This window comes from Loxodonta africana, chromosome 4 (assembly GCF_030014295.1).
Source record: "Loxodonta africana isolate mLoxAfr1 chromosome 4, mLoxAfr1.hap2, whole genome shotgun sequence".
NCBI classification, from domain to species: domain Eukaryota; kingdom Metazoa; phylum Chordata; class Mammalia; order Proboscidea; family Elephantidae; genus Loxodonta; species Loxodonta africana.
Window position 1 is genome coordinate 93,911,755 of NC_087345.1, and position 26,037 is coordinate 93,937,791.

General features: G+C 40.3%; 1 protein-coding gene across 1 annotated transcript; it reads right to left on the reverse strand.

The window, feature by feature from the left end:
• Positions 1-8,803: 8,803 nt before the first annotated feature.
• On the reverse strand, positions 8,804-10,885 carry LOC135231401 (olfactory receptor 8S1-like). Its single transcript, XM_064285278.1, has one exon. It carries the CDS (start codon positions 10,716-10,718, stop codon positions 9,783-9,785), a length of 936 nt encoding a protein of 311 aa, XP_064141348.1. The 5' UTR covers positions 10,719-10,885; the 3' UTR covers positions 8,804-9,782.
• Positions 10,886-26,037: the final 15,152 nt, after the last annotated feature.

The following is a 26,037-nucleotide window of genomic DNA, read 5'->3' on the forward strand; positions in this document are numbered from 1 at the left end:
GTGACCTTCAGTGCCCGATTTGGGGCAGAGCCCAGGGGCGCAGACGGCACAGACAAGGGGCCCAGCCCTAGCCCCCGAACTCATTCCGGGAGGGGGCCCAGCCAGTTCGAGCAGGTGGCGTGGCGGCGCAGCCGGTGGGAGAAGTCCCCGGGAGGCAGTGACTGGTCTTGGAGCAGGGAGAGCAGCGACCCAGACGGGGAGCCGTCCCGCCGGGATTTAGGAGGGGAGCGGGTGCGGGGAGCTGCTCCACCCCCCTGAACTGACCCCGGGGGGGGGCCCAGCCGGTTCGCGCGGGCGGTGTGGCGGCGCAGCCGGTGGGAGAAGTCCCCGGGAGACAGTGACTGGTCTTGGAGCGGGAAGAGCGAAGTCCCAGCCAGGACGCGCGGTCGCGGCTCAGGCGCGGGGAGCTGGTCCACTCTCCTGAGCCGACCCAGGGGGGAGCCCAGCTGGTTCGCGGAGGCGGAGCGGTGACGCGGCTGGCGGGACGGGGAGTCCCCAGGGGGCAGCGACTGATTTTGGAGTCGGGAGTGCACCGTCCCAGTAGGGGAACCTTAACCTTGGGCGTGGGGCTGACAGCAGAGGATCTGACCGTGACTCCAGTGGGCCAGACCCCCCGGGGGCAATCTCCACACAGCCAGCACACATAGGCGATGCGCCCCGCGGAAATCTCAGATATAATAGTCATTCCAAGCAAGACAAGCAACTCTGGCTATATTCTGAGGTGCTACTCTCCTATCTCTCTGATCCCTCCCCCACCCTCCCCAGGCGGCTTCATTAACATCCAAATAGCCTGAGCCAGAGGGAGAATTCTGATAGGGATCTGACTGCATTTTTTTTAGCGGATTTTCTGGAAAAACTAGTTTCCCAGTGATGGCTCAGAGACAGCAGTCCATATCAAACCACATAAAGAAGCAGACCGGGACAGCTTCTACAACCCCCCAAACAAAAGAATCAAAATCTTTCCCAAATGAAGATACAATCCTGGAATTATCAGATACAGAATATAAATAACTAATTTACAGAATGCTTCAAGACATCACAAACAAAATAAGGCAAACTGCAGAAAAAGCCAAGGAACACACTGATAAAACAGTAGAAGAACTCAAAAAGATTATTCAAGAACATAGTGGAAAAATTAATAAGTTGCAAGAATCCATGCAGAGACAGCATGTAGAAATCCAAAAGATTAACAATAAAATTACAGAATTAGACAATGCAATAGGAAGTCAGAGGAGCAGACTCGAGCAATTAGAATGCAGAATGGGACATCTGGAGGACCAGGGAATCAACACCAACATAGCTGAAAAAAAATCAGATAAAAGAATTAAAAAAAATGAAGAAACCCTAAGAATCATGTGGGATTCTATCAAGAAAGATAACTTGCGTGTGATCGGAGTCCAAGAACAGGGAGGGGGGACAGAAAACAGAGAGAAAATAGTTGAAGAACTCCTGACAGAAAACTTCCCTGACATCATGAAAGACGAAAGGATAGCTATCCAAGATGCTCATCGAACCCCATTTAAGATTGATCCAAAAAGAAAAACACCAAGACATATTATCATCAAACTCACCAAAACCAAAGATAAAGAGAAAATTTTAAAAGCAGCCAGGGAGAAAAGAAAGGTTTCCTTCAAGGGAGAATCAATAAGAATAAGTTCAGACTACTCAGCAGAAACCATGCAGGCAAGAAGGGAATGGGACGACATATACAGAGCACTGAAGGAGAAAAACTGCCAGCCAAGGATCATATATCCAGCAAAACTCTCTCTGAAATATGAAGGCAAAATTAAGATATTTACAGATAAACACAAGTTCAGAGAATTTGCAAAAACCAAACCAAAGCTACAAGAAATACTAAAGGATATTGTTTGGTCTGAAAACCAATAATATCAGGTACCAGCACAATACAAGGTCACAAAACAGAACGTCCTGATATCAACTCAAATATGGAAATCACAAAAACAAACAAATTAAGATTAATTAAAAATAAATAAATAAATACACATAACAGGGAATCATGGAAGTCAATAGGTAAAAGATCACAATAATCAAAAAGAGGGACTAAATACAGGAGGCATTGAACTGCCAGATGGAGAGTGATACAAGGCGATATAGAACGTTACAAGTTAGGTTTTTACTTAGAAAAATAGGGGTAAATAATAAGGTAACCACAAAGAGGTATAACAACTCCATAACTCAAGATAAAAGCCAAGAAAAACGTAACGACTCAACTAACATAAAGTCAAACACTATGAAAATGAGGATCTCACAATTTACTAAGAAAAACGTCTCAGCACAAAAAAGTATGTGGAAAAATGAAATGGCCAACAACACACACGAAAAGGCATCAAAATGACAGCACTAAAAACTTACTTATCTATAATTACGCTGAATGTAAATGGACGAAATGCACCAATAAAGAGACAGAGAGTCACGGACTGGATAAAGAAACACGATCCATCTATATGCTGCCTACAAGAGACACACCTTAGACTTAGAGACACAAACAAACTACAACTCAAAGGATGGAAAAAAATATATCAAGCAAACAATAAGCACAAAAGAAGAGGAGTAGCAATATTAATTTCTGACAAAATAGACTTCAGAGTTAAATCCACCACAAAGGATAAAGAAGGACACTACATAATGATAAAAGGGACAGTTGATCAGGAAGACATAACCATATTAAATATTTACGCACCCAATGACAGGGCTGCAAGATACATGAATCAAATTTTAACAGAATTGAAAAGTGAGATAGACACCTCCACAATTATAGTAGGAGACTTCAACACACCACTTTCGGAGAAGGACAGGACATCCAGTAAGAAGCTCAATAGAGACACGGAAGACCTACTTACAACAATCAACCAACTTGACCTCATTGACTTATACAGAACTCTCCACCCAACTGCTGCAAAGTATACTTTTTTTTCTAGCGCACATGGAACATTCTCTAGAATAGACCACATATTAGGTCATAAAACAAACCTTTGCAGAGTCCAAAACATCGAAATATTACAAAGCATCTTCTCAGACCACAAGGCAATAAAACTAGAGATCAATAACAGAAAAACTAGGGAAAAGAAATCAAATACTTGGAAAATGAACAATACCCTCCTGAAAAAAGACTGGGTTATAGAAGACATCAAGGAGGGAATAAGGAAATTCATAGAATGCAACGAGAATGAAAATACTTCCTATCAAAACCTCTGGGACACAGCAAAAGCAGTGCTCAGAGGCCAATTTATATCGATAAATGCACACATACAAAAAGAAGAAAGAGCCAGAATCAGAGAACTGTCCCGACAACTTGAACAAATAGAAAGTGAGCAACAAAAGAACCCATCAGGCACCAGAAGAAAACAAATAATAAAAATTCGAGCTGAACTAAATGAATTAGAGAACAGAAAAACAATTGAAAGAATTAACAAAGCCAAAAGCTGGTTCTTTGAAAAAATTAACAAAATTGATAAACCATTGGCTAGACTGACTAAAGAAATACAGGAAAGGAAACAAATAACCTGAATAAGAAACGAGAAGGACCACATCACAACAGAACCAAATGAAATTAAAAGAATCATTTCAGATTACTACGAAAAATTGTACTCTAACAAATTTGAAAACCTAGGAGAAATGGATGAATTCTTGGAAAAACACTACCTACCTAAACTAACACATTCAGAAGTAGAACAACTAAATAGGCCCATAACAAAAAAAAGAGATTGAAACAGTAATCAAAAAACTTCCAACAAAAAAAACCCTGGCCCGGACGGCTTCACTGCAGAGTTCTACCAAACTTTCAGAGAGGAGTTAACACCACTACTACTGAAGGCATTTCAAAGCATAGAAAATGACGGAATACTACCCAACTCATTCTATGAAGCCACCATCTCCCTGATACCAAAACCAGGTAAAGACATTACAAAAAAAGAAAATTATAGACCTATATCCCTCATGAACATAGATGCAAAAATCCTCAACAAAATTCTAGTCAATAGAATCCAACAACACATCAAAAAAATAATTCACCATGATCAAGTGGGATTTATACCAGTTTTTTTATGCAAGGCTGGTTTAATATCAGAAAAAACATTAATGTAATCCATCACATAAATAAAACAAAAGATAAAAACCACATGATCTTATCAATTGATGCAGAAAAAGCATTTGACAAAGTCCAACACCCATTTATGACAAAAACTCTTACCAAAATAGGAATTGAAGGAAAATTCCTCAACATAATAAAGGGCATCTATGCAAAGCCAAAAGCCAATATCACTCTAAATGGAGAGAACCTGAAAGCATTTCCCTTGAGAACGGGAACCAGACAAGGATGCCCTTTATCACCGCTCTTATTCAACATCGTACTTGAAGTCCTAGCCAGGGCAATTAGGCTAGACAAAGAAATAAAGGGTATCCGGATTGGCAAGGAGGAAGTAAAGTTATCACTATTTGCAGATGACGTGATCTTATACACAGAAAACCCTAAGGAATCCTCCAGAAAACTACTGAAACTGATAGAAGAGTTTGGAAGAGTCTCAGGTTATAAAATAAACATACAAAAATCACTTGGATTCCTCTACATCAACAAAAAGAACACCGAAGAGGAAATAAACAAATCAATACCATTCACAGTAGCCCCCAAGAAGATAAAATACTTAGGAATAAATCTTACCAAGGATGTAAAAGACCTATACAAAGAAAACTACAAAGCTCTACTACAAGAAATTCAAAAGGACATACTTAAGTGGAAAAACATACCTTGCTCATGGATAGGAAGACTTAACATAGTAAAAATGTCTATTCTACCAAAAGCCATCTATACATATAACGCACTTCCGATCCAAATTCCAATGTCCTGTTTTAAGGGAATAGAGAAACAAATCACCAATTTCATATGGAAGGGAAAGAAGCCCCGGATAAGCAAAGCATTACCGAAAAAGAAGAAGAAAGTGGGAGGCCTCACTCTACCTGATTTCAGAAGCTATTATACAGCCACAGTAGTCAAAACAGCCTGGTACTGGTACAACAACAGGCACATAGACCAATGGAATAGAATTGAGAACCCAGATATAAATCCATCCACGTATGAGCAGCTGATATTTGACAAAGGACCAGTGTCAGTTAGTTGGGGAAAAGATAGTCTTTTTAACAAAGGGTGCTGGCATAACTGGATATCCATTTGCAAAAGAATGAAACAGGACCCATACCTCACACCATGCACAAAAACTAACTCCAAGTGGATCAAAGACCTAAACATAAAGACTAAAACGATAAAGATCATGGAAGAAAAAATAGGGACAACCTAGGAGCCCTAATACAAGGCATAAACAGAATACAAAACATTACCAAAAATGATGAAGAGAAACCAGATAACTCGGAGCTCCTAAAAATCAAACACCTATGCTCATCTAAAGACTTCACCAAAAGAGTAAAAAGACCACCTACAGATTGGGGAAGAATTTTCAGCTATGACATCTCCGACCAGCGCCTGATCTCTAAAATCTACATGATTCTGTCAAAACTCAACCACAAAAAGACAAACAACCCAATCAAGAAGTGGGCAAAGGATATGAACACACATTTCACTAAAGAAGATATTCAGGCAGCTAACAGATACATGAGAAAATGCTCTTGATCATTAGCCATTAGAGAAATGCAAATTAAAACTACGATGAGATTCCATCTCACTCCAACAAGGCTGGCATTAATCCAAAAAACACAAAATAATAAATGTTGGAGAGGCTGCGGAGAGATTGGAACTCTTATACACTGCTGGTGGGAATGTAAAATGGTACAACCACTTTGGAAATCTATCTGGCGTTATCTTAAACAGTTAGAAATAGAACTACCATACAACCGAGAAATCCCACTCCTCGGAATATACCCTAGAGATACAAGAGCCTTTACACAAACAGATATATGCACACCCATGTTTATTGCAGCTCTGTTTACAATAGCAAAAAGCTGGAAGCAACCAAGGTGTCCATCAACGGATGAATGGGTAAATAAATTGTGGTATATTCACACAATGGAATACTACGCATCGATAAAGAACAGTGACGAATCTGTGAAACATTTCATAACATGGAGAAACCTGGAAGGCATTATGCTGAGCAAAATCAGTCAGAGGCAAAAGGACAAATATTGTGTAAGACCACTATTATAAGATCTTGAGAAATAGTAAAAACTGAGAAGAACACATACTTTTGTGGTTACGAAGCAAGGAGGGAGGGAGGGAGGGAGAGGGTTTTTTATGGATTAATCAGTAGATAAGAACTGCTTTGGGTGAACGGAAAGACAACACTCAATACATGGAAGATCAGCTCAATTGGACTGGACCAAAAGCAAAGAAGTTTCTGGGATAAAATGAATGCTTCAAAGGTCAGCGGAGCAGGGGCGGGGGTCTGGGGACCATGGTTTGAGGGGACTTCTAAGTCAATTGGCAAAATAATTCTATTATGAAAACATTCTGCATCCCACTTTGAACTGTGCGTCTGGGGTCTTAAATGCTAACAAGTGGGCATCTAAGATGCATCAATTTGTCTCAACCCACCTGGATCAAAGGAGAATGAAGAACACCAAGGTCACACGACAACTAAGAGCCCAAGAGACAGAAAGGGCCACATGAACCAGAGACCTACATCATTCTGAGACCAGAAAAACTAGTTTGTGCCCGGCCACAATCGATGACCGCCCTGACAGGGAGCACAACAGAGAACCCCTGAGGGAGCAGGAGATCAGTGGGATCCAGACCCCAAATTCTCATAAAAAGACCATACTTAATGGTCTGACTGAGACTAGAGGAATCCCGAAGGCAATGCTCCCCAGACCTTCTGTTGGCACAGGACAGAAACCATCCCCGAAGACAACTCATCAGACATGAAAGGGACTGGTCAGTGGCGGGGAGAGAGATGCTGATGAAGAGTGAGCTAATTAAATCAGGTGGACACTTGAGAGTGTGTTGGCAACTCTTGTCTGGAGGGGGGATGGGAGGATAGAGAGAGAGGGAAGCTGGCAAAATTGTCACGAAAGGAGAGACTGAAAGGGCTGACTCAATAGGGGGAGAGCAAGTGGGAGTAGGGAGTAAGATGTATGTAAACTTATATGTGACAGACTGATTGGATTTGTAAACGTTCACTTGAAGCTTAATAAAAGTTAATTAAAAAAAAAAAAAGCTTAAGAGCAGCCATGTAAGACGCGGCTAATGGTGTCTTACCATCTGGAGCAAAGGAGAATGAAGAAATCCAAAGACACAAAGGAGTAATTAGTCCATAGGACTAATGGACTACATGAACCCCACCCTACATGACCTGGAGACCAGAAGAACTAGATGGTGCCTGACTACCACTACCAACTGCTCTGACTGGGATCACAATAGAGGGTCCTAGACAGAGTGGAAGAAAAATTGTAGAACAAAAAATCAAATTCATAAAAAAGATCAGACTTGACTCCATTAGCCTGAGACCAGAATAACTAGCTGGGGCCCAGCTACCACCGGTCACTGTCCTGACAGAGAACACAACAGAGAATCCCTGATGGGGCAGGAGAACAGTGGGCTACAGATCTCAAATTCTCGTAAAAAGACCAGGCTTAATTGTCTAACTGAGACTAGAGAGACCCTGGAGGTCATGGTCCCTGGACCCTTTGTTAACCCAAAGATTAGAACCATTCCTGAAACCAACTCTCCAGGCAGGGATTGGACTGGACTATAAGATAGATAATGATACTGGTGAGAAGTTAGCTTCTTGGCTCAAGCAGACACATGAGACTATGTGGACAGCTTCTGTCAGGACGCAAGATGAGAAGGAAGAGGGGCACAGGAACTGGTTGAATGGACACAGGGAACACAGGGTGGAGAGGAGGAATGTGCTGTGTCATTAGGAGGAGAGCAGGCACGGCAAGGTGTGTGTAACTTTTTGTAAGAGAGACTGATTTGATTTGTAAACTTTCACTTAAAGCACGCACACACACAAAAAGATCAGACTTACTATTCTGACAGAGACTGGAGGAACCTCCGAGACTATGGCCCTAAGACACCCTTCTGAGCTGGAACTGAAGCTATTCCCAGAGACCAACTTTTCTGCCAAACCGTAGACAGACCCATAAAATATACAATAACAGCTGAGAAGAACATGCTCCTTAGAGTAATCAATTATACGAGACCCAAAGGGCAACATTTGCCCAAAAGCAAAGATGAGAAGGGAAGGAGGGGTAGAAATCAAGACGAAAGGAATCTGGGAATCTAGGACCAAAATGGAGAAAGAGCTGACCCATTGCGGGGGATGAAACCAATGTCAGGGAAAACTTTTTGTAAACACTACCGAACAGGAAACTCATTTGCTCTTTAAACGTTCACCTAATACACAATAAAAATTTTAAAATAATATAATAAAAATCACGATTTCAAGGTGAAATGCCTTTGAATCAATTGACTGATAATCTCTCAAATTCTCCAAAAAGGAAGAGAAAAATACCCCAAAATACTAAACTAATTCTCTCCTATATGAGATTTGGAAAAGTTTTGATGATACAGTCTAGATAAAAGTATTGCTATAAAGAAATGTATAATTAGGATAAAGGATGTTTAGAAAATTCACAGTTTCAACAAACTGCTATTGAACAATGCGGCAACTTAGAAAAGAGCCCTGGTAGTCCACTGGTTAAGTGTTCAGCCGCGCACTGAAAGAGGTATGAATCCACCAAGTGCTCCTTGGGAGAAAGATGTAGCAGTTGGCTTCCATAAAGATTACAGCCTTGGAAACCCAGTGCGGTAGTTCTACTCTGTCCTATAGTGTCACTGAGTCAAAATTGACTTCATGGCAAAGGGCTAGTTTTTTGTTTTTAGTTTTTTTGGTTTGGGCACCTAGAAAATGTAAGACTCCTACAAGGACATAGTGTGTTCCTGGGCACTTAGATAGGAGCAGGAGCATCAAAGACTGGGAAGGATTCAAAAAGAGAAGGCAGAGGCCACCAAACATGTCCTATTTTGCAAATCTGCTGAGAATCTAACCTGTATCTGCTTATCTGGAAATACTCCCACACATTCCTTTCATCCCAAGTCCCATCTTTGAGCCTTATTTAACACTTCTGAAAAGAACTTCAGTCCTTCAGCTGAAGACTCAGTCATTGGTCAAGTGATTACATGAGATCCACTCAGATTCTGCATTATCTTGGTATTTCTGTTCTTTCTGTCCTGTTTTCCTAAGAGCTTCCTTCTTCCTGAGGCTGTGGGCCTACCTAAGACAGGCAAATGAGTACAACGAGGTCAGTTATGCTAGGAGTGGTTTTCTCCAAAGGCATTACTTCCCAGATTAAGCTCTATGTAACAGCAAACATCTGGGAGGGTTTCATTGCTATTAGGTTGACTCTTTAATTTCTCTTTCTGCGGCTCTAACCTTATCACATTACCCTATGCCTCTATAAACTCATTATAATCTTTCACCTCAAAAGATTTAGGTGCTTTTCTATTTAGAAAAACTATAATTTTCAGTGCCTTTCCCAAACTTAACTACAAATAGTAACAGGTAATTTACACCAAACCAAACTTCATACACACACACATATGCAAACACACAGGCACACAAAACAAACATGCACATTTTTTTTGCCTCTAGTGGGCTTGAACTCAATGATAATTCTATAATAGGTCTGTGTTGCTTTCTTAGGAATTTCTGATTTATTTTGCCAAATTTGATATAATGAACAGTCAGCATGTTTTCCTCTGTGTCTTGCTACAAGAATTTCTCTCTGAATTCCCCATCATGGCCTTTATTCTATCACTGAAAACGTTGTAAACACTTTGCCAGTGGTCTTCTCACAGCTGCCTTCACCTCCCTGTTCTTTAGGCTATAGATGAGGGGGTTCAGCATGGGTGTGATCACACTATACTGCACAGAGAAGGTCAACTCAAGGGACGAGCCTGAGGTTGGCATGAAATAGCGGAGAAGAGCTGACACATAGAAAAAGATCACTGCAGTGAGGTGGGAGGAGCACGTGGAGAAGGCCTTGCTTCTGCCGGAGGTGGAGGTGATACTAAGGATGGTGAAGATGATGCAGATGTAAGAGAAAAATATTAAAATGGAAGTTATAAGTGCATGTGGGATAATAGAGCAGAGCATGATAAGGAGGTTGGTGGAGACATCAGAGCAAGACAGAAGGAAGATAGAGGGCAACTCACAGCTGTAGTGTGGAATGATGTAGGTATCACAGAAGTCCATTTTCATCACCAGAGGGACATTGATTAGTGTGTCCAGAAATCCTAGACCCCATGAGCCACATACAAGCTGCATACACCGCTGTTTACTCATCACCTGGCCATAGAGCAGAGGGTGGCAGATGGCAGCATAGCGGTCATAGGCCATCACTGAGAGAAGACAGATTTCAGTCCCTCCAGTAATAAACACAAAGAATATTTGAGCCAGGCAGCCCCTTACTGAGATGGATTTCTTCTGAGACAGAAGGTTCTCCAGCATTTTGGGCACGGTGACTGTAGAGAAGCAGAGATCAATAAAAGAGAGGTGACTCAGGAAGAAGTACATGGGTGTGTGGAGGTGAGAATCAGTCCTGATGACCAGCAGCATCATCAGGTTCCCCAGGATGGTCTGGAGGTAAATCCCCAGGAAGAACACGAAGAGTAGAGGCTGGATCTTGGGGTCAGCAGACAGCCCAAGAAGGATGAATTCAGTGATGGTGCTGTGGTTCGTCAAGGCCATTTACAAAGTTTTATCCCTAAAAATGATGCAGAAAAACATGGCAGTGAAATTTCTATTGTACTCCAACCAATTTTCATACTACACTGATTCTCATTTAAAATTACAATCATCCAGTAAATATGGGCCAGATTTTGTGCCAGTCACTGGGAACATAAAGATGGATAAGATAAAATAGCTATACTTAAAAAAAAAATCATAGTTCAAAGAAGAACACAAAAATAAAAACAACAATTAAATCAAAGTGTGATTAACTGTAATGGGAGCTCCAAGTATGATTTAGAACAAGTCAGTAATGGCAGTACACTGAAGGTAGCTGAGCAAAAATTTTAAAGGTGAGTATGATATCTCAAAGGAGCCAGGCAATGGAAGCACATTTATATTGAGGTAGCAGCCTATTCAAAGTATCCGGATTGAGAAATACCGAGGTATGTTTGATAGAACATGCGCATTTCTCAATAACTGGAGCCCAAAGTGTGGGTAGACAATGTGGTGCAATGATTAAGGATGCAAGCTCTTGGATCTTTGTTTACATTCTGAAAACTGGAATAATATACCACCCTGTTAGGTTTTATGAGAATTAAATATGATAACATATATAAAGTACATTTTAAAAACCTCTACAATATTGCTCACTGTAAATTGTCATCATTATTATTTGAAATTGTAATTGTAGCCTAAGAAATATCATAAATCCCCATGCAGGATAATCCTCTGCCAGAGTTAAAGCTGTTCTTGCCATTATTGTTTCTTTCTAGGGAAAGGGGTACAATAAAGCACTTGAAATCGCTCCTCTCCTTTTCCTTCCTCCCCAACTGAAAGGCAGTTTGGCATTTGGTATCCAAATGGAGCCTTCCCTTTAGGACTAAGTACCTTGAAGTTATACTGAGGGTAATGTCACCGAGAAGTAAAGGGCAGCCAGTCTCAAGAGAGGACAAGGGAAAGAGAAGATGGACCCCCTAAGTCTGGCATGAAATCACTTTCTGAAAAGAAAGTGTACCTTGTAAAGGGCCAAGCCCCGGGGCAAATAAGGAGGAGGGGCTTTGAGATAGTACCATGACATGGACCACTTACCCAGAAGAATGGGAAAGAAGGAAAGAAGGAGTAGAATTTCAGGAACCCGTGCTCCTAGAACTTTGATAGCTTGCCAGGACACCTAAATTATTATGGAATCATCAGAAGCTGCTGCTCCCTGCCCCTACAGAAAGAGGTTCTTAATGAATAATTTTTCTTTACAGAATCTAAGACGCCCTTGTAAAATAGATGGATATAGAACATTCAGTTCTATATATCTCAGTTGTGCAGATATTTGCATTCACCCTCTGACTTTCATCCCAAGAATCTTTTCTCAGTATTCGAGGGCTGGACTCTTCCGCATCTGTTGAGTTTGGTTTTGCCCCAACTTTCAGGTCTGGTTTATAAAATGCTCTGCCATTTTGAATACTAAGTGTTTAACCATCAGTTCCAGCTGTGATCTGTTGTGCAAGATCGTACTTTTTGGTCACCCGTAGGGTTTACCATGGTAGCCAAGTCCATTTCCTGGTCCTGGCCATTCCTTTGCTGCCCTGTTCACAATAATCCCAAAACCTAGCCAGGGGGAACTTTGAGTTCCTACTTTTCAATTGTTCAAGCAGCAAAACATCCCTATTCCCTTCCCATAACTCAAATACATAAGACCTGCACATCTTCTCCAAAAGACAACCTACTCCTCTATGTGGCTGCATGGTCTTGTATTTGATTCAATTACTAGAATAAAATTTGTTGAGAATGTATTTTCTATACCTGGCTATGATTGACGTTATAAAATTCTGGTAATAACGAAATGTTTTCTTGGATTCTTCACTATTGAAGTGAAATGGCCACATGCGAGCTCTTTCTTTTTCATATGGTTTCAAACACCATCACTCTGGCATCTCTTCATTTGTTCCTCTGCTTTTCTTGTCCCTGCCATATATAGGATACTATGGTCTAACTAACCCTCAGAGCAGCTGTGCTTAGGAAGCTTGTGGTTGGACTCATAGGCACCAGTGGTGGCCCAGAGGTTGGCTGAGGCAATGCTGGTTATTCCCTGTAGTCACAACTTGAAGTCAGACACTGTAGTCAAGAATGAAGCAATTTTATAAATACCAGTAGTGTTCTCTATAAGTGCTGTCTTTGGAACTTCTGGGTTGAAGCCACGACTAGGACAATCCAATGTGAACTCCTGATAAAAAAGTTCATAGGAGACAGAGAAAGCAATGGGTATTTAACTGTTCTCTTTATAAGAAGTAAATATTTTTTAGCCGACACTAAATGTTTTGTTTTCTCTCTACGATTATTTTACCCAGGTTAATTTGCTGTGTATGTGTGAGTTTATGATCAAACGAGTGAATAAAAATAACAAATTTAAAGCAAATCCAATAGCAACCCTATAGGACAGAGTTGAACTGCTGCTTAGGGTTTCCAATCAGACTGCCAGGCCTCCTTGAGTCACAGTAGATTGCTATAATAAGCCAAAATTTCCACTTACTTATTTATGATGTGCTGTAGTGTTGTTAAGGAGCCTTGGTGGCACAGTGCTTAAAGCATTTGGCTGTTAACCAAAAGGTCGGTTATCATACCCACCAGCTGCTCCTTGGAAGAAAGATATGGCGGTGTGCTTAGATAAAGATTACAGCCTTAAAAACCCTGTTGTGCAGTTCTACTCTGTCGCATATGGGCGCTATAAGTTGAAATGGACTCGAAGGCAACGGGTTTGGGGTTTATAATATTTTTAGGAGCCTAGGTGGTGCTAGCAGTTTGCTGACAGCTGCTAATCTAATGGCTGGTGGTTATAACTCAGCCAGTGGTTTCACAAAAGAAAGGCCTGGAGATCTGCTTCCGTGAAGAATACAGCCAAGAAAGCCCTATGGAGTAGTTCTACTCTGTAACACATGGGGTCACCATGAGTTGGAACCCACTCGATGGCTCCACTTGGTGGCAATGGATTTGGTTACGGTGAACTATTTCATAATAGCATCTAAACTAGTGTTTGACCAAACAGCTGGGAACCATAGCCTAGCCAGGTTAACAGGTAAATTAACCATCACACAAGTCAACTACCTGAACCAAAATCCTTGCCTCACTGTCCACTTCTTGAGGAGCCCAGAGTAAGATATGAATTATTTCCAGGCAAATGATGTTGCTGTTAGGTGCCATCTAGTTGGTTGCAACTCATGGTGACCCTGTGTACTACAGAATGAAACACTGTCCCACTCTGTGACATCCTTATGATCATTGTTATGCTTGAGTCCTTTGTTGTAGCCACCGTGTCAATCCATCTCGTTGAGGGCCTTTCTCTCTTTTGCTTACCCACTACCAAGCATGATGTCCTTCTCCAGAGACTGGTCCCTCCTGAAAACATGTCCAAAGTTCATGAGATGAAATCTTGCCATCCTTGCTTCTAAGGAACATTCTGGCTGTACTTCTTCCAAGACAGATTTGTTCCCTCTTCTGGAAGTCCACAGTATATTCAATATTCTTCAGCAATGCCATAATTCAAAGGCATCAATTCTTCTTCAATTTTCCTTATTCACTGCCCAGCTTTTGCATGCATATGAGGCAATTGAAAATATCATGGCTTGGGTCAAGCACACCTTAGTCCTCAAAGTGACATATTTGCTTTTCAACAATTTAAAGAAGTCTTTTGCAGCAGATTTGCCTAAAGAAGTATGTTGTTTGATTTCTTGACTGCTGTTTCCAGTGGCAATGAATGTGGATCAAAGTAACAGGAAATCCTTGACAACTTCAGTCTTTTCTCTGTTTATCATGATGTTGCTTATTGGTCTAGTTTCGAGGATTTTTGTTTTCTTTATGTTGCAGTGTAATCCATACCGAAGGCTGTAGCCTTTGATCTTTACACAGTAAGTAAATGGTGTTAAAACCAAAACCAAATCAATTGCCATCAAGTCAATTCTGACTCTTAGCAACTCTGTAGGACAGAGTAGAACTGCCATATAGGTTTTCCAAGGAGCGGTTGGTGGATTCGAACAGCCGACCTTTTCATTAGCAGCCTGAGCTCTTAACCTCTGTGCCACCAGGGCTTCAAATGGTGTTAGGTATACTTTTTATTATCTTTTCTTTTCCCTCTATTATTTATACATTGGTCTATTATTTAAAAAAATTCAAATTAAAGTAATACATAATTGAATAGAACGTGTTGCTACTATTTGCTGTCAAGTCTATTCTGACTCATGGCAACCTCATGTGTGCAGAGTAGAACCGCTCCATAGGGTTTTCTAGGCAGTGACCTTTCAGAAGCAGATCACCAGGCGTATCTTCTGAGTGCCTCTGGGTGGGTTTGAACTGCCACCCTTGCAGCCAATAATCAAGTGCTTAATCATTTGTGCCACCCAGATATACAGAAATATAAATAAGAAAGTAAAATAAATTATTTTCCAACCTTGAGAGAAAAATACTACTTATATTTTGGTAAATTTCCTTCCAATATAACTATTTTTTTCCTCATAATTGATGTTATACTATGTATAAAGTATTGCATTTGTTTTCCCTTAACATTTTAAGATATTCATTTTTATTGAATAACTATCAAAAATATGAATCTAAATCTGAAATTTAATATTCCATTGCTTGGGTGTATTATGCATGAATTACTCATACAGAACAGTTAATTTCTAATTTTTGTTGTGTTTTATGAATAGTACTATGACAAGCAGTCTTGTACATAAAACTTGATGTCATTTCTGATTACTTCCTTAGATTTGGAAATACTGGGGGAAACAATGTAAACTTTGCTGTACGTCCGGAAACATGTTGCCATATTATGTTCCAGAAATGTCCAACCATTTATACCTTTGCCTTCAGCATATGAATTTACCTACCTCTGGAGTTTGACCAACATTGAATACTATGAATATGCTTAATTTTTTTAAATCTGAAATTGCATTTTAATTTCATTATCATTTACTGTAAATTTTTTTTCATGTTTTTATTGACCATTTGTAATTTTTCTTCTGTGTGTTACAGGATTGTGTTCTTTGAATACTTTTGGTATGTCTATGTGTTTATTTCTAAACATTTTATCCCACATCATTGCTATGTTATTTTCAAATAGCTTTAGGGTTTTTTTTAATCATGTTTATAATATCTAGTGACACATGCAGGAATTTAATTTTTAGGTACCAAATATGGTAATTTTGTCCTTTTGATTCTTTTATTGTTTTGAATTTCTGCATGCATTCTTATTCACTCAATAGTCACTCAAATATTTATAGTTCTTTTGCTATTTAATGTAAATAGCAATTTAAATTCTTACTAAATTGCATTACATTTATTCATTATTTATATTCTCCACTCTTGTATTCATTTAACAAACATCCATTCAACAAATTTTTTCGTGTCTACCATGTGCTAGGCACTGTTTTTTGGGTATCAACAAAACCCACAGAAATCTCTGCTCTTATGAAATTTACATTCCTGTTGGCAAAGACGGAAAGCAAGCATAATGCACAAAAAATGCCACAGTACACTAGGAGATGAAGAGTGCTTTGGAGAAAAAAAAATAATGCATGGTCAGCAGGATGGGCAGTTCAGGAAGAGTTGCTATCTAAGTAAAGGGGTCAGGATGGGAGGATGGGACTTAATGTGAAGATGACAAATGAGAAGTTCCCCCAAAGACCTGGGCAAGAGAAGCCCCTACCTGGGCCCTGTGGATAAGAAGGCCTTGCTCTGACTCTTCTCCGATGATGTCTCTCCAGTCATTTTACTAAATTCTCATTAAATCCAGGAATTCTACCATTTATTCTATTGGATTTTAAAAGTAGAGAGTCATATATGAATATAATTATAACCCTGTCTTCACTTTTCAAGAGACATAGTATCTTTTTGTGTGTGGATTGTTGCAGTAGCCAGAATATCCAGAATTTCTAAATATTAGTGAGGATACTTGGCATTCTTTTTAAGTTTCTTAACTTAATAGGAGGGTCTTTGTTTGGCATTAGGTCTGATGTTGATTTTCAGCTTAATATAAAATGATTTATCCCATTGAGACGGTAGTCCTCTAATTCTAGATACTTAGTGCCAAATATGGATTTCAAATTTTAATGAATATTTTTATTCCTCCATTGTTTATATTTTTTTCTGTTTAAGGTATTAATGTAATGTTATAGTAATTGATTTTTTAATATCATATCATCTCTTCCATCTCTGGAGTAATCTTTACTTGATAAAGTCATTTGAATGTAGATAGATCTAGCTGTAACTATTACATGAAGAATTTTTCATTAACATTTGTATGATTTTTATTATAATTTACTTTTGTATTTCTGTCAGTCTTATTTGTTTTTTGCTTGCTTCATAAAATGTCTTGAATCTCATTTCATACTTAATATATCCTGAAATTAGTTTTATAAAATAGGAATCACTATCTCCTTTAAATTTCTAAATAACTCACCAGTATATCATCTATCTAGCTATAAAACCTTTTATGGAAGTGATTCTTTTATAGCGTTTAACACTCCCTTTATGTGTTAATTAGGAGCCCTGGTGGTGCAGTGGTTAAGCACTCAGCTGCTAACTGAAAGGTCAGCAGTTCGAACCCACCAGTCGCTCTTTGGGAGAAAGATGTGGCAGTCTGCTTCCGTAAAGATTACAGCTTTGAAAACCCTATGGAGGAGTTCTACTCTGTCCTACAGGATTGCTGTGAGTCGGAATTGACTTGATGACAGTGGGTTTGGTTTTGGTTATGTATTAATTATACCAATTTTGTTAATTATGCCTACATGGATTACTGCAAGGGCAAAAAAAAAAAAAACTCTACAGTGTACATGCATACGATGTTTCAATAAACGTAAAAAATACAGCACAGCAGGAGAAAGAAAGGACAGCTAAACATCCGAGTGGTCCAAGAATTCCAGGCGTGGTTTCCAAAGTCCTTTCTCAACCACACAGGACAGGCTTTATCGTCAAACCACGACCCAGAAAGATATAGGTAAGATAAATTGGCCTCAGAGAAGTCACAGCCTCATCCAAGAAATGGTCTTTTATACCTTTTGGTCACACAGCTCAAACCAGGCTGCATGACCATGCTCAAGATAACATAACAAAAATCAAGTGCAAACCTTCAATCTGTACATTTTCTATAAACGATGCCGATAAGCTGGCACATGTTTTCCTACAATATGTTTGTTTTAAAAGTAGCACAAAAATACATAAATCACAGGTTAGTATACTCCTTTTAGATTGATCAATCTTGGCCTTTGGCATCGCTGGAAATAAGCACAGAGTTGCAACATTCCGGCCACAATTAAATCACACATTGCATATTATTCATACATTTGACAATTATAATTTACGTTTGTGGTAGATATGTCATCAGTGACAGCTCATCATTTTGAAGTATTCTCTACATTTTGATAATTTCTACATTGTAAGTCCTGCTTTCCCAAATTATGATATAAAAAATACATTATCTAACTTCCATTGAAACTAGGATGCAAGCATGAGACTTAAATTCTACCATCAAATGCAACCCAATATTTTGACCCAGAAATAAAGATGAGGAAACAGACTGAATGCAGGGAACTCCTTTTCTAGCAATGGTGGTGTGGCAGAAATACCCTAAGGTGACTGACCCCCAATGAGCCACAAGCCAAAAAAAAAGAAAACCTGTTGCCATTGAGTAAAAGCACCTCAAATTAACTTAGGGATCCCGACATGAGATGGTGGCTATGTTAAGTTCCTAGGCCAAAGCTCCATTTTGAATCGAAAATACTTCTGCATCAAGAATGCAGTCTGTAATTCTGTAACTCTCCACTGTACCCTGAGAAAATTACTTGGTAAATAATTTTAGAGAACAATGTGATTTCCTTTGCTTAAGGGTTTCACTTGTTTAAGAATATACCTGCTCAGGAAACCGGATCCAAAACAATTCTCAGACCAGATGCTTACTCAAGATAGAACCTTAGAACGCATGTCTTCCCTGTGGTTCCACAAGAAGGGTCTCATGTTTGTTTTGAGGCCACATATACCCAGTTTAATGATTTCTTTGTAACTTTTAAGAGCCATGGTGGTGCTGTGGTTAAGAGCTCAGCTCCTAGCCAAAAGGTCAGCAGTTTCATACCACCAGCTGCTCCTGAGAAACCCTATGGAGCCATTCTGTTCTGTCCTATAGGGTTACTGAGTCAAAATCGACTTGAAGGCAATGGGTTTGGTTTTTATTTTTTTATTTCTTGTAACTTAAAAAAAAAAATTTTAGACATGTATGTAATCTTCTACCAATCAGATGTACCCTCACTGAATTTTGTAACCTTTACTTAAATATCAACCAGTCACTGAATTTTTACTGAAGTTCATTGTAACCATTACCTAAATGTTAACCAACCATTGAATTTTTACCGAAGTTCTTTATATTTTCTTATAAAAACTCCATGAACTGTCTCCTCCTCAGATCACTTAGTGTGGAACCCTCTGGACCTTGTGGTTATCAATTTACAATTGCCCTGTCTCTCAATAAAAGCTCTTTATTTTTAATTTCAAAACTCTGCTGTTTTGCTCTAAGACATTGTTGAGTCAATTTTGACTCATAGAAACCCTATATTGATTCCACAGGACACAGTAGAACCACCCCACAGGGTTTCCAAGAATGTAAATCTTTGCAGAAGTAGGCTGCCATATCTTTCTCCCACAGAGTGGCTGGTGGGTTCGAAATGCTGACCTTTCAGTTAGCTGCTGAGCTTTTAACCATTGCACCACCAAGGCTCCTCAGTGAGTTATGTTGTGTGTTGTTGTTGTTGTTTAGGTGCCATTGAGTTGGTTCTGACTCAAAGCGACCCTATGTACAACAGAACGAAACACTGCCCGGTCCTGCACCATGCCCACAATTGTTATGCTTGAGCCCATTGATCCAGGCACTGTGTTGATCCATCTCCTTGAGGGTCTTCTTCTTTCTGGCCTACCCTCTACTTTACCAAGCATGATGTCCTTTTCCAGGGACTGATCTCTCCTGACAACATGTCCAAAGTGTGTAAGATGTAGTCTCGCCATCCTTTGCTTCGAAGGAACATTCTGGTTGTACTTCTTCCAAGACAGATTTGTTCATTCTTTTGGCAGTTCATGGTATATGGAGTGAGTTATACCCTTGTATAATTTCTTCCCCTTGATTGTGGGCAGAACATGTGACATATGGAATAAGACAAAGATGATGGACATCACTTCCTTGATTAGGTTTCATCATATGACAAAGATGAAGCGATTTTTCAGAGGCAATTAAGGTTCCCAGTTAGTTGTTTTGAGCTGATGAGGAGGGAGATTATCATGGGATGGTCTGACATATTCAGCCCTTAGAAGAGGGACTGGGTCTTTTTGTGAACAGAGATGCTCTCCTGCTGATCTTGAAGAAGCAAACTTCCACATTGTGACTGTCTTTAAAGGGGGCAATGTTAATTGCTGGTGGCCTCTGTGAGCTGATGGCAACTTCACAGAGCTAAGGGTGGCCACCAGCCATTAAAAGGCTGGAGCCCTCAGTCATGAAACTGCAAAGAAAAGCATTCTGCCAAAAACCTGAGTTGAGTCTCCAGATGAAAACACAAGCTGGCTAACATCACAAATGCAGCCTTGTGAGACTCTCAGTGGAGGACCAGCTAAGTTGTGATCTGACTCTTCACCAACAGACTGTGAGGTAATAAATACGTATTGTTTTAAGCCTCTAAATTTGTAGTAATTTGCTACACGACAATAGAAAACTAATATAGGTGGTAGCACGAGAGGCATAGTTCTGGGGTTGGCAGTGGTGATGGCTACTATCTGGTTAGAGTACAATTATGGTGTGGCTACCAGAGTTGTTTTGGAAGCTGTTGTTTTAACCTGATTTCTCCAGTCAAGTACCAGATTCTGTGAGCTAGCTAATAAATGCTAATAGATCAAATTTCTGCTTCAACTAACCAGAGTCAATTTTGTAGTCCCTGGGTGGTGAAAATGGTTAAGTGTTAGATTACTAACCAAAAGGTTGGCAGTTTGAATCCACCCAGGGCCACCATGGAAGAAACGCCTGGCGATCTGCTTCCAAGACAACACAGCCTTGAAAACGTTATGGAGTGCTGTTCTACTCTGCAACACATTGGGTCAACATGGGTTGAAATCAACTCCGTGGCAACTGGTTTGGTTGTTTTCGTTTACTAAAAAATTAACTTCTATAGTTTGCAAAAAGATGACAGTTTTCCTCATGACCCAGATTCAAAACTCCTCATTGCTTCTAGAGGGTTTGCTTTGGTTTAGTGGCCCTATGTGACAAAGCAGAGTTGCCTCATAGGGTTTTATAGGCTGTAATCTTCATCAAAGCAGATTGCCAGGTTTTTCTCCCACAGAGCTCCCAGTTAGCAGCCAAGCGCTTAACTGTTGCACCACCAGGGTTTCTAGATTTGTCCATACCAAAAAAAAAAAAAAAGATCAAACCCATTGCCGTGGAGTCTATTCTGACTCATAACGACCCTATAGGACAGAGTAGAACTGCCCCATAGGGTTCCCAAGGAGCGGCTGGTGGATTCGAACTGCCGACCTTTTGGTTAGGAGCCGGTCTGTCATCCCCAAATTAGGAACATCATAATCTCCATGCGTTTCACACTGAAAACATATTAATTTCCCTAGAGATTTTGTGTACAATGTTTACAATATGTGCAGGAAATTTAAGAAGGCAATATTAAGGGACTGAAAGTAAACCTTGGAATGGTATGCTGATTCTGTGGCAAATAGTATCAAGAGTTTAGTAAAAGTACAGATACAGAACTGAGAAAGTGAGAGATATCCAGTGGTGGTATCGCATTGACACCAATGTATAAACGGAAAAGAGGTGAGTCATGAGTTGAGGGCCTTGCCATTACCAGCTTGTAGCCAAATGCTGGGTAAGTTCACCCTTTGAAGGGTTCTAATTATGTACTAAATGGAATCCATTAGCATTGCCTACACCTTCCTCAATAGTAATTACGAAGCAGTACCCAAATCCAAGAGGACAGTGGTAATCTCAGCCCTCATTAAGAAAACTGTATAATCCTGCATGGTTTATGAAAAAAATTGCATAGCTCTTAAAGGCTGACAGTTGAATTTTAAATAAAATTTCCCTCTCAATAGTCTTTGCTATGCCAGATGTGAGGAAAACATTTTAAGAGTTCAGTAGGTTAACAGTGACTGCTAAAGGTGACCTGGCTTTTGTATCCCGTTCATGGAAAGAAGTTCAAGCATAGCTCAACTTTCTGTGAGATAGATTCCATTATACAATCACTATCTTCCTACAAGGGTACAATCTAGTAAGATGAGATTTAGATATGCTCATTGTAAAAAAGTTTTCCATCTCTTGCTCTAGAAAACCAAAAGGGAAGAACATGCTCAGCACTTCTCAAGCTGAAAGAACTGAGGAAAAAATTCAAGCCTCGAGTTGCATTAGTGAAGGATTCCATGGGGAAAATATTAAATGACACAGGAAGCATCAAAAGAAAATGGAAGGAACACACAGAGTCATTACACCAAAAAGAATTAGTCGATATTCAACCATTTCAAGAGGTGGCATACGATCAGGAACCGATGGTACTGAAGGAAGAAGTCCAAGCTGCTCTGAAGGCACTGGCAAAAGACAAGGCTCCAGGAATTGATGGAATATCAATTGAGATGTTTCAACAAACAGATGCATCACTGGAGGTGCTCACTGGTCTATGCCAAGAAATATGGAAGACAGCTTCCTGGCCAACTGACTGGAAGTGATCCATATTTCTGCCTATTCCCAAGAAAGGTGATCCAACCGAATGTGGAAATTATAGAACAATATCACTAATATCACACGCAAGCAAAATTCTGCTGAAGATCATCCAAAAACGGCTACAGCAGTATATCGACAGGGAACTGACAAAAATTCAGGCTGGTTTCAGAAGAGGACGTGGAACCAGGGATATCATTGCTGATGTCAGGTGGATCCTGGCTGAAAGCAGAGAATACCAGAAGGATGTTTACCTGTGTTTTATTGATTATGCAAAGGCATTTGACTGTGTGGATCATAACAAACTATGGATAACACCGCGAAGAATGGGAATTCCAGAACACTCAATTGTGCTCATGAGGAACCTTTACATAGGTCAAGAGGCAGTTGTTTGGACAGAACAAGGGGACACTGATTGGTTTAAAGTCAGGAAAGGTGTGAGTCAGGGCTGTATTCTTTCACCATACCTGTTTAATCTGTATGCTGAACAAATTATACGAGAAGCTGGACTTTACGAAGAAGAACGGGGCATCAGGATTGGAGGAAGACTCATTAACAACCTGCGTTATGCAGATGACACAACCCTGCTTACTGAAAGTGAAGAGGACTTGAAGCACTTACTAATGAAAATCAAAGGCCACAGCCTCCGTATGGATTGCACCTCAACATGAAGAAAACAAAAATCCTCACAACTGGACCAATGAGCAACGTCATGATAAGTGGAGAAAAGATTGAAGTTGTCAAGGATTTCATTTTACTTGGATCCACAATCAACAGCCATGGAAGCAGCAGTCAAGAAATCAAAAGACGCATCGCATTGGGCAAATCTGCTGCAAAGAACCTCTTCAAAGCATTGAAGAGCAAAGATGTCACCCTGAAGACTAAGGTGTGCCTGACCCAAGCCATGGTACTTTCAATCACATCATATGCATGTGAAACCTGGACAAGGAATAAGGAAGACCAAAGAAGAGTTGACGCCTTTGAATTGTGGTGTTGGTGAACAATATTGAATATACAATGGACTGCCAAAAGAACGAACAAGTCTGTCTTGGTAGAAGTGCAGCCAAAATGCTCCTTAGAAGCAAGGATGGTGAGACTGCGCCTTACATACTTTGGACATGTTGTCAGGAGGGATGAGTCCCTGGAGAAGGACATCATGCTTGGCAGAGCACAGGGTCAGCGGAAAAGAGGAAGACCCTCAAGGAGGTGGATTGACACAGTGGCTGCAACAATGAGCTCAAGCATAACAACGATTTTGAGGATGGCGCAGGACCAGGCAGTGTTTCGTTCTGTTGTACATAGAGTCGCTATGTGTCGGAACCGACTCGACGGCACCTAACAGCAACAACAACATTGTAAAAAGTAAATTGACTAATTACACTGAAGATATCATGATAATTTCCTCTTTGGAAGAGAAAGCCAAGAACACTTGAAAATTGTAGCGCACAGAGGTAGTCACCTATGACTGATTCAGGACCAAGGGCAATCAGTCAAATAGCTGGGAATATCCCAGATTGAGGTCTCTAGGGACATTTCACAAAGAAATTACTATCCCTTCTGGGTACTACTAATAAAAAGGTACAAAGTCTTTTGGAGCTATATAGATTCTGGTAAATGCATTTGGGCATCCTGTTGTCCCCAATATGTACAGTTCCTAGAAAAAAAGAACTAAATTTGGATGGGATCTTGAACAAAGGCAACTTTTCAGATATATGCCAGGAGTAATAGCATGAACTGTACTCTGAGACTATATAATCCTAATGGACCAATGATTTTAGATGTGCCTGTTACTAAAACGAGGCAGACTGGAGTTCTTGGCAAAAGTCTAATTCTGCCACCCAATGGCAGCTCCTGGGATTTTGAATTGCAAAACTCCCTCATGCTTGACTACGTACAACCCATCCAAGACACACTTACTAGCATGCTCTTGAGCTCTGGTGGAAAAAGCTCATATGGCTGAAGGACATCTTTCTACCAAGATATGTATCTTATTATGAGTAATGTCAGAAAGGCATTCAAATAAGGAGCTGTACAACAAAGTTCTTTGATAAAGTGTAAATGTTAAATTCAGGAATATGCTAACGTGGAGTGGGTGCAGGATCCCTGGTGGCACAGTGGTTAAGCCCTCTCCTGCAAACTGAAAGGTCGATGGCTAAAACCCACCAGCCACTCCTCAGGAGAAAGATGTGGCAGTCTGCCTCCATAACGGTTACAGCCTTGGAGGCAAGGTTATGGAAGCTCCAGAGACACATCCAAACTCCCAGAGGCACCATATTACTGTACTGAGAGCTGTGGGGACCATGGTCCTAGGGAATACCTAGCTCAACTGGCATAACATAATTTATAAAGAAAATGTTCTACATTCTTCTTTGATGAATAGCATCTGGGGTCTTAAAAGCTTGTAAAGGGCCATCTAAGATGCTCCACTAGTCTCACTACATCTGGAGCAAGGGAGAACGGAGAAAATCAAAGACACAAGGGAAAGATTAGTCCAAATGACTAATGAACCACAAGTAATACAGCCTCCACCAGACTGAGTCCAGCACTACTAGATGGCGCCCAGCTACCACCACTAACTGCCCTGACAGGGATCACAAAAGAGGGTCCCAGACAGAGCTGGAGAAAAATGTAAAACAAAATTCTAACTCACCAAAGAAAAAAAAAAAAAGGACCAGACTTACTGGTCTGGCAGAGACTGGAGAAACCCTGAGAATATGGCCCCCCAACACCCTTTTAGCTCAGTAATAAAGTCACTCCTGAGGTTTGCCCTTCAGCCAAAGATTAGACAGACCCATAAAACAAAACAAGACTAAATGGGCACACCAGCCCAGGCACAAGGGCGAGAAGGCAGAAGGGGACAGGATAGCTGGTAAGAGGAGACCCAAAGTCAAGAAAGGGAGAGTGTTGACATGTTGTGGTGTTGGCAACCAATGTCACAAAACAGTGTGTGTACTAATTGTTTAATGAGAAGCCAGTTTGTTCTGTAAACTTGGATCTAAAATACAATTTAAAAAAAAAAAAAAAAAACGGATTACAGCCTTGGAAACCCTAATGGGCAGTTCTACTCTGTTCTATAGGGTTGCTATGAGTTGGAATCGTCTCAACAGCAATGGGAATGGGAGTGGGTGCATCATATCTATGAGCAGGTAGCCTCTTTCCAACTCTAGGATTAATGACAGAACAGCCTAAGGAACAACCAACCCTCTCCTGTTGTTGAATAGTTTGAACCTTATGACTGTCTTTCCACTGAAGTGTAACAGGCTATTCACCTCACCAATCGGAGTTTCTGTATTGTAGATTTTATGTGGAAGTCTGCTGCTTTTTTTCCACCATACAGTAAAATCCTAGTTGAAAAAGGCAAAGTTAAATCTGCCCGATAGGCTGAACTGAAAGCAGTGTACATAACAATACAAAAAGAACTTCATTTTTCTCTTCAGGCAAAGTTCTAAGTGATATAAAATACTATATTAAAGATGTCTGGAACACTCACAGAAACACTGGTGGCATAGCGGTTAAGAGCTGCAGTTGCTAACCAAAAGGGTGGCAGTTCGCAGTTCAAATCCACCAGGCGCTCCTTGGAAACTCTATGAGGCAGTTCTACTC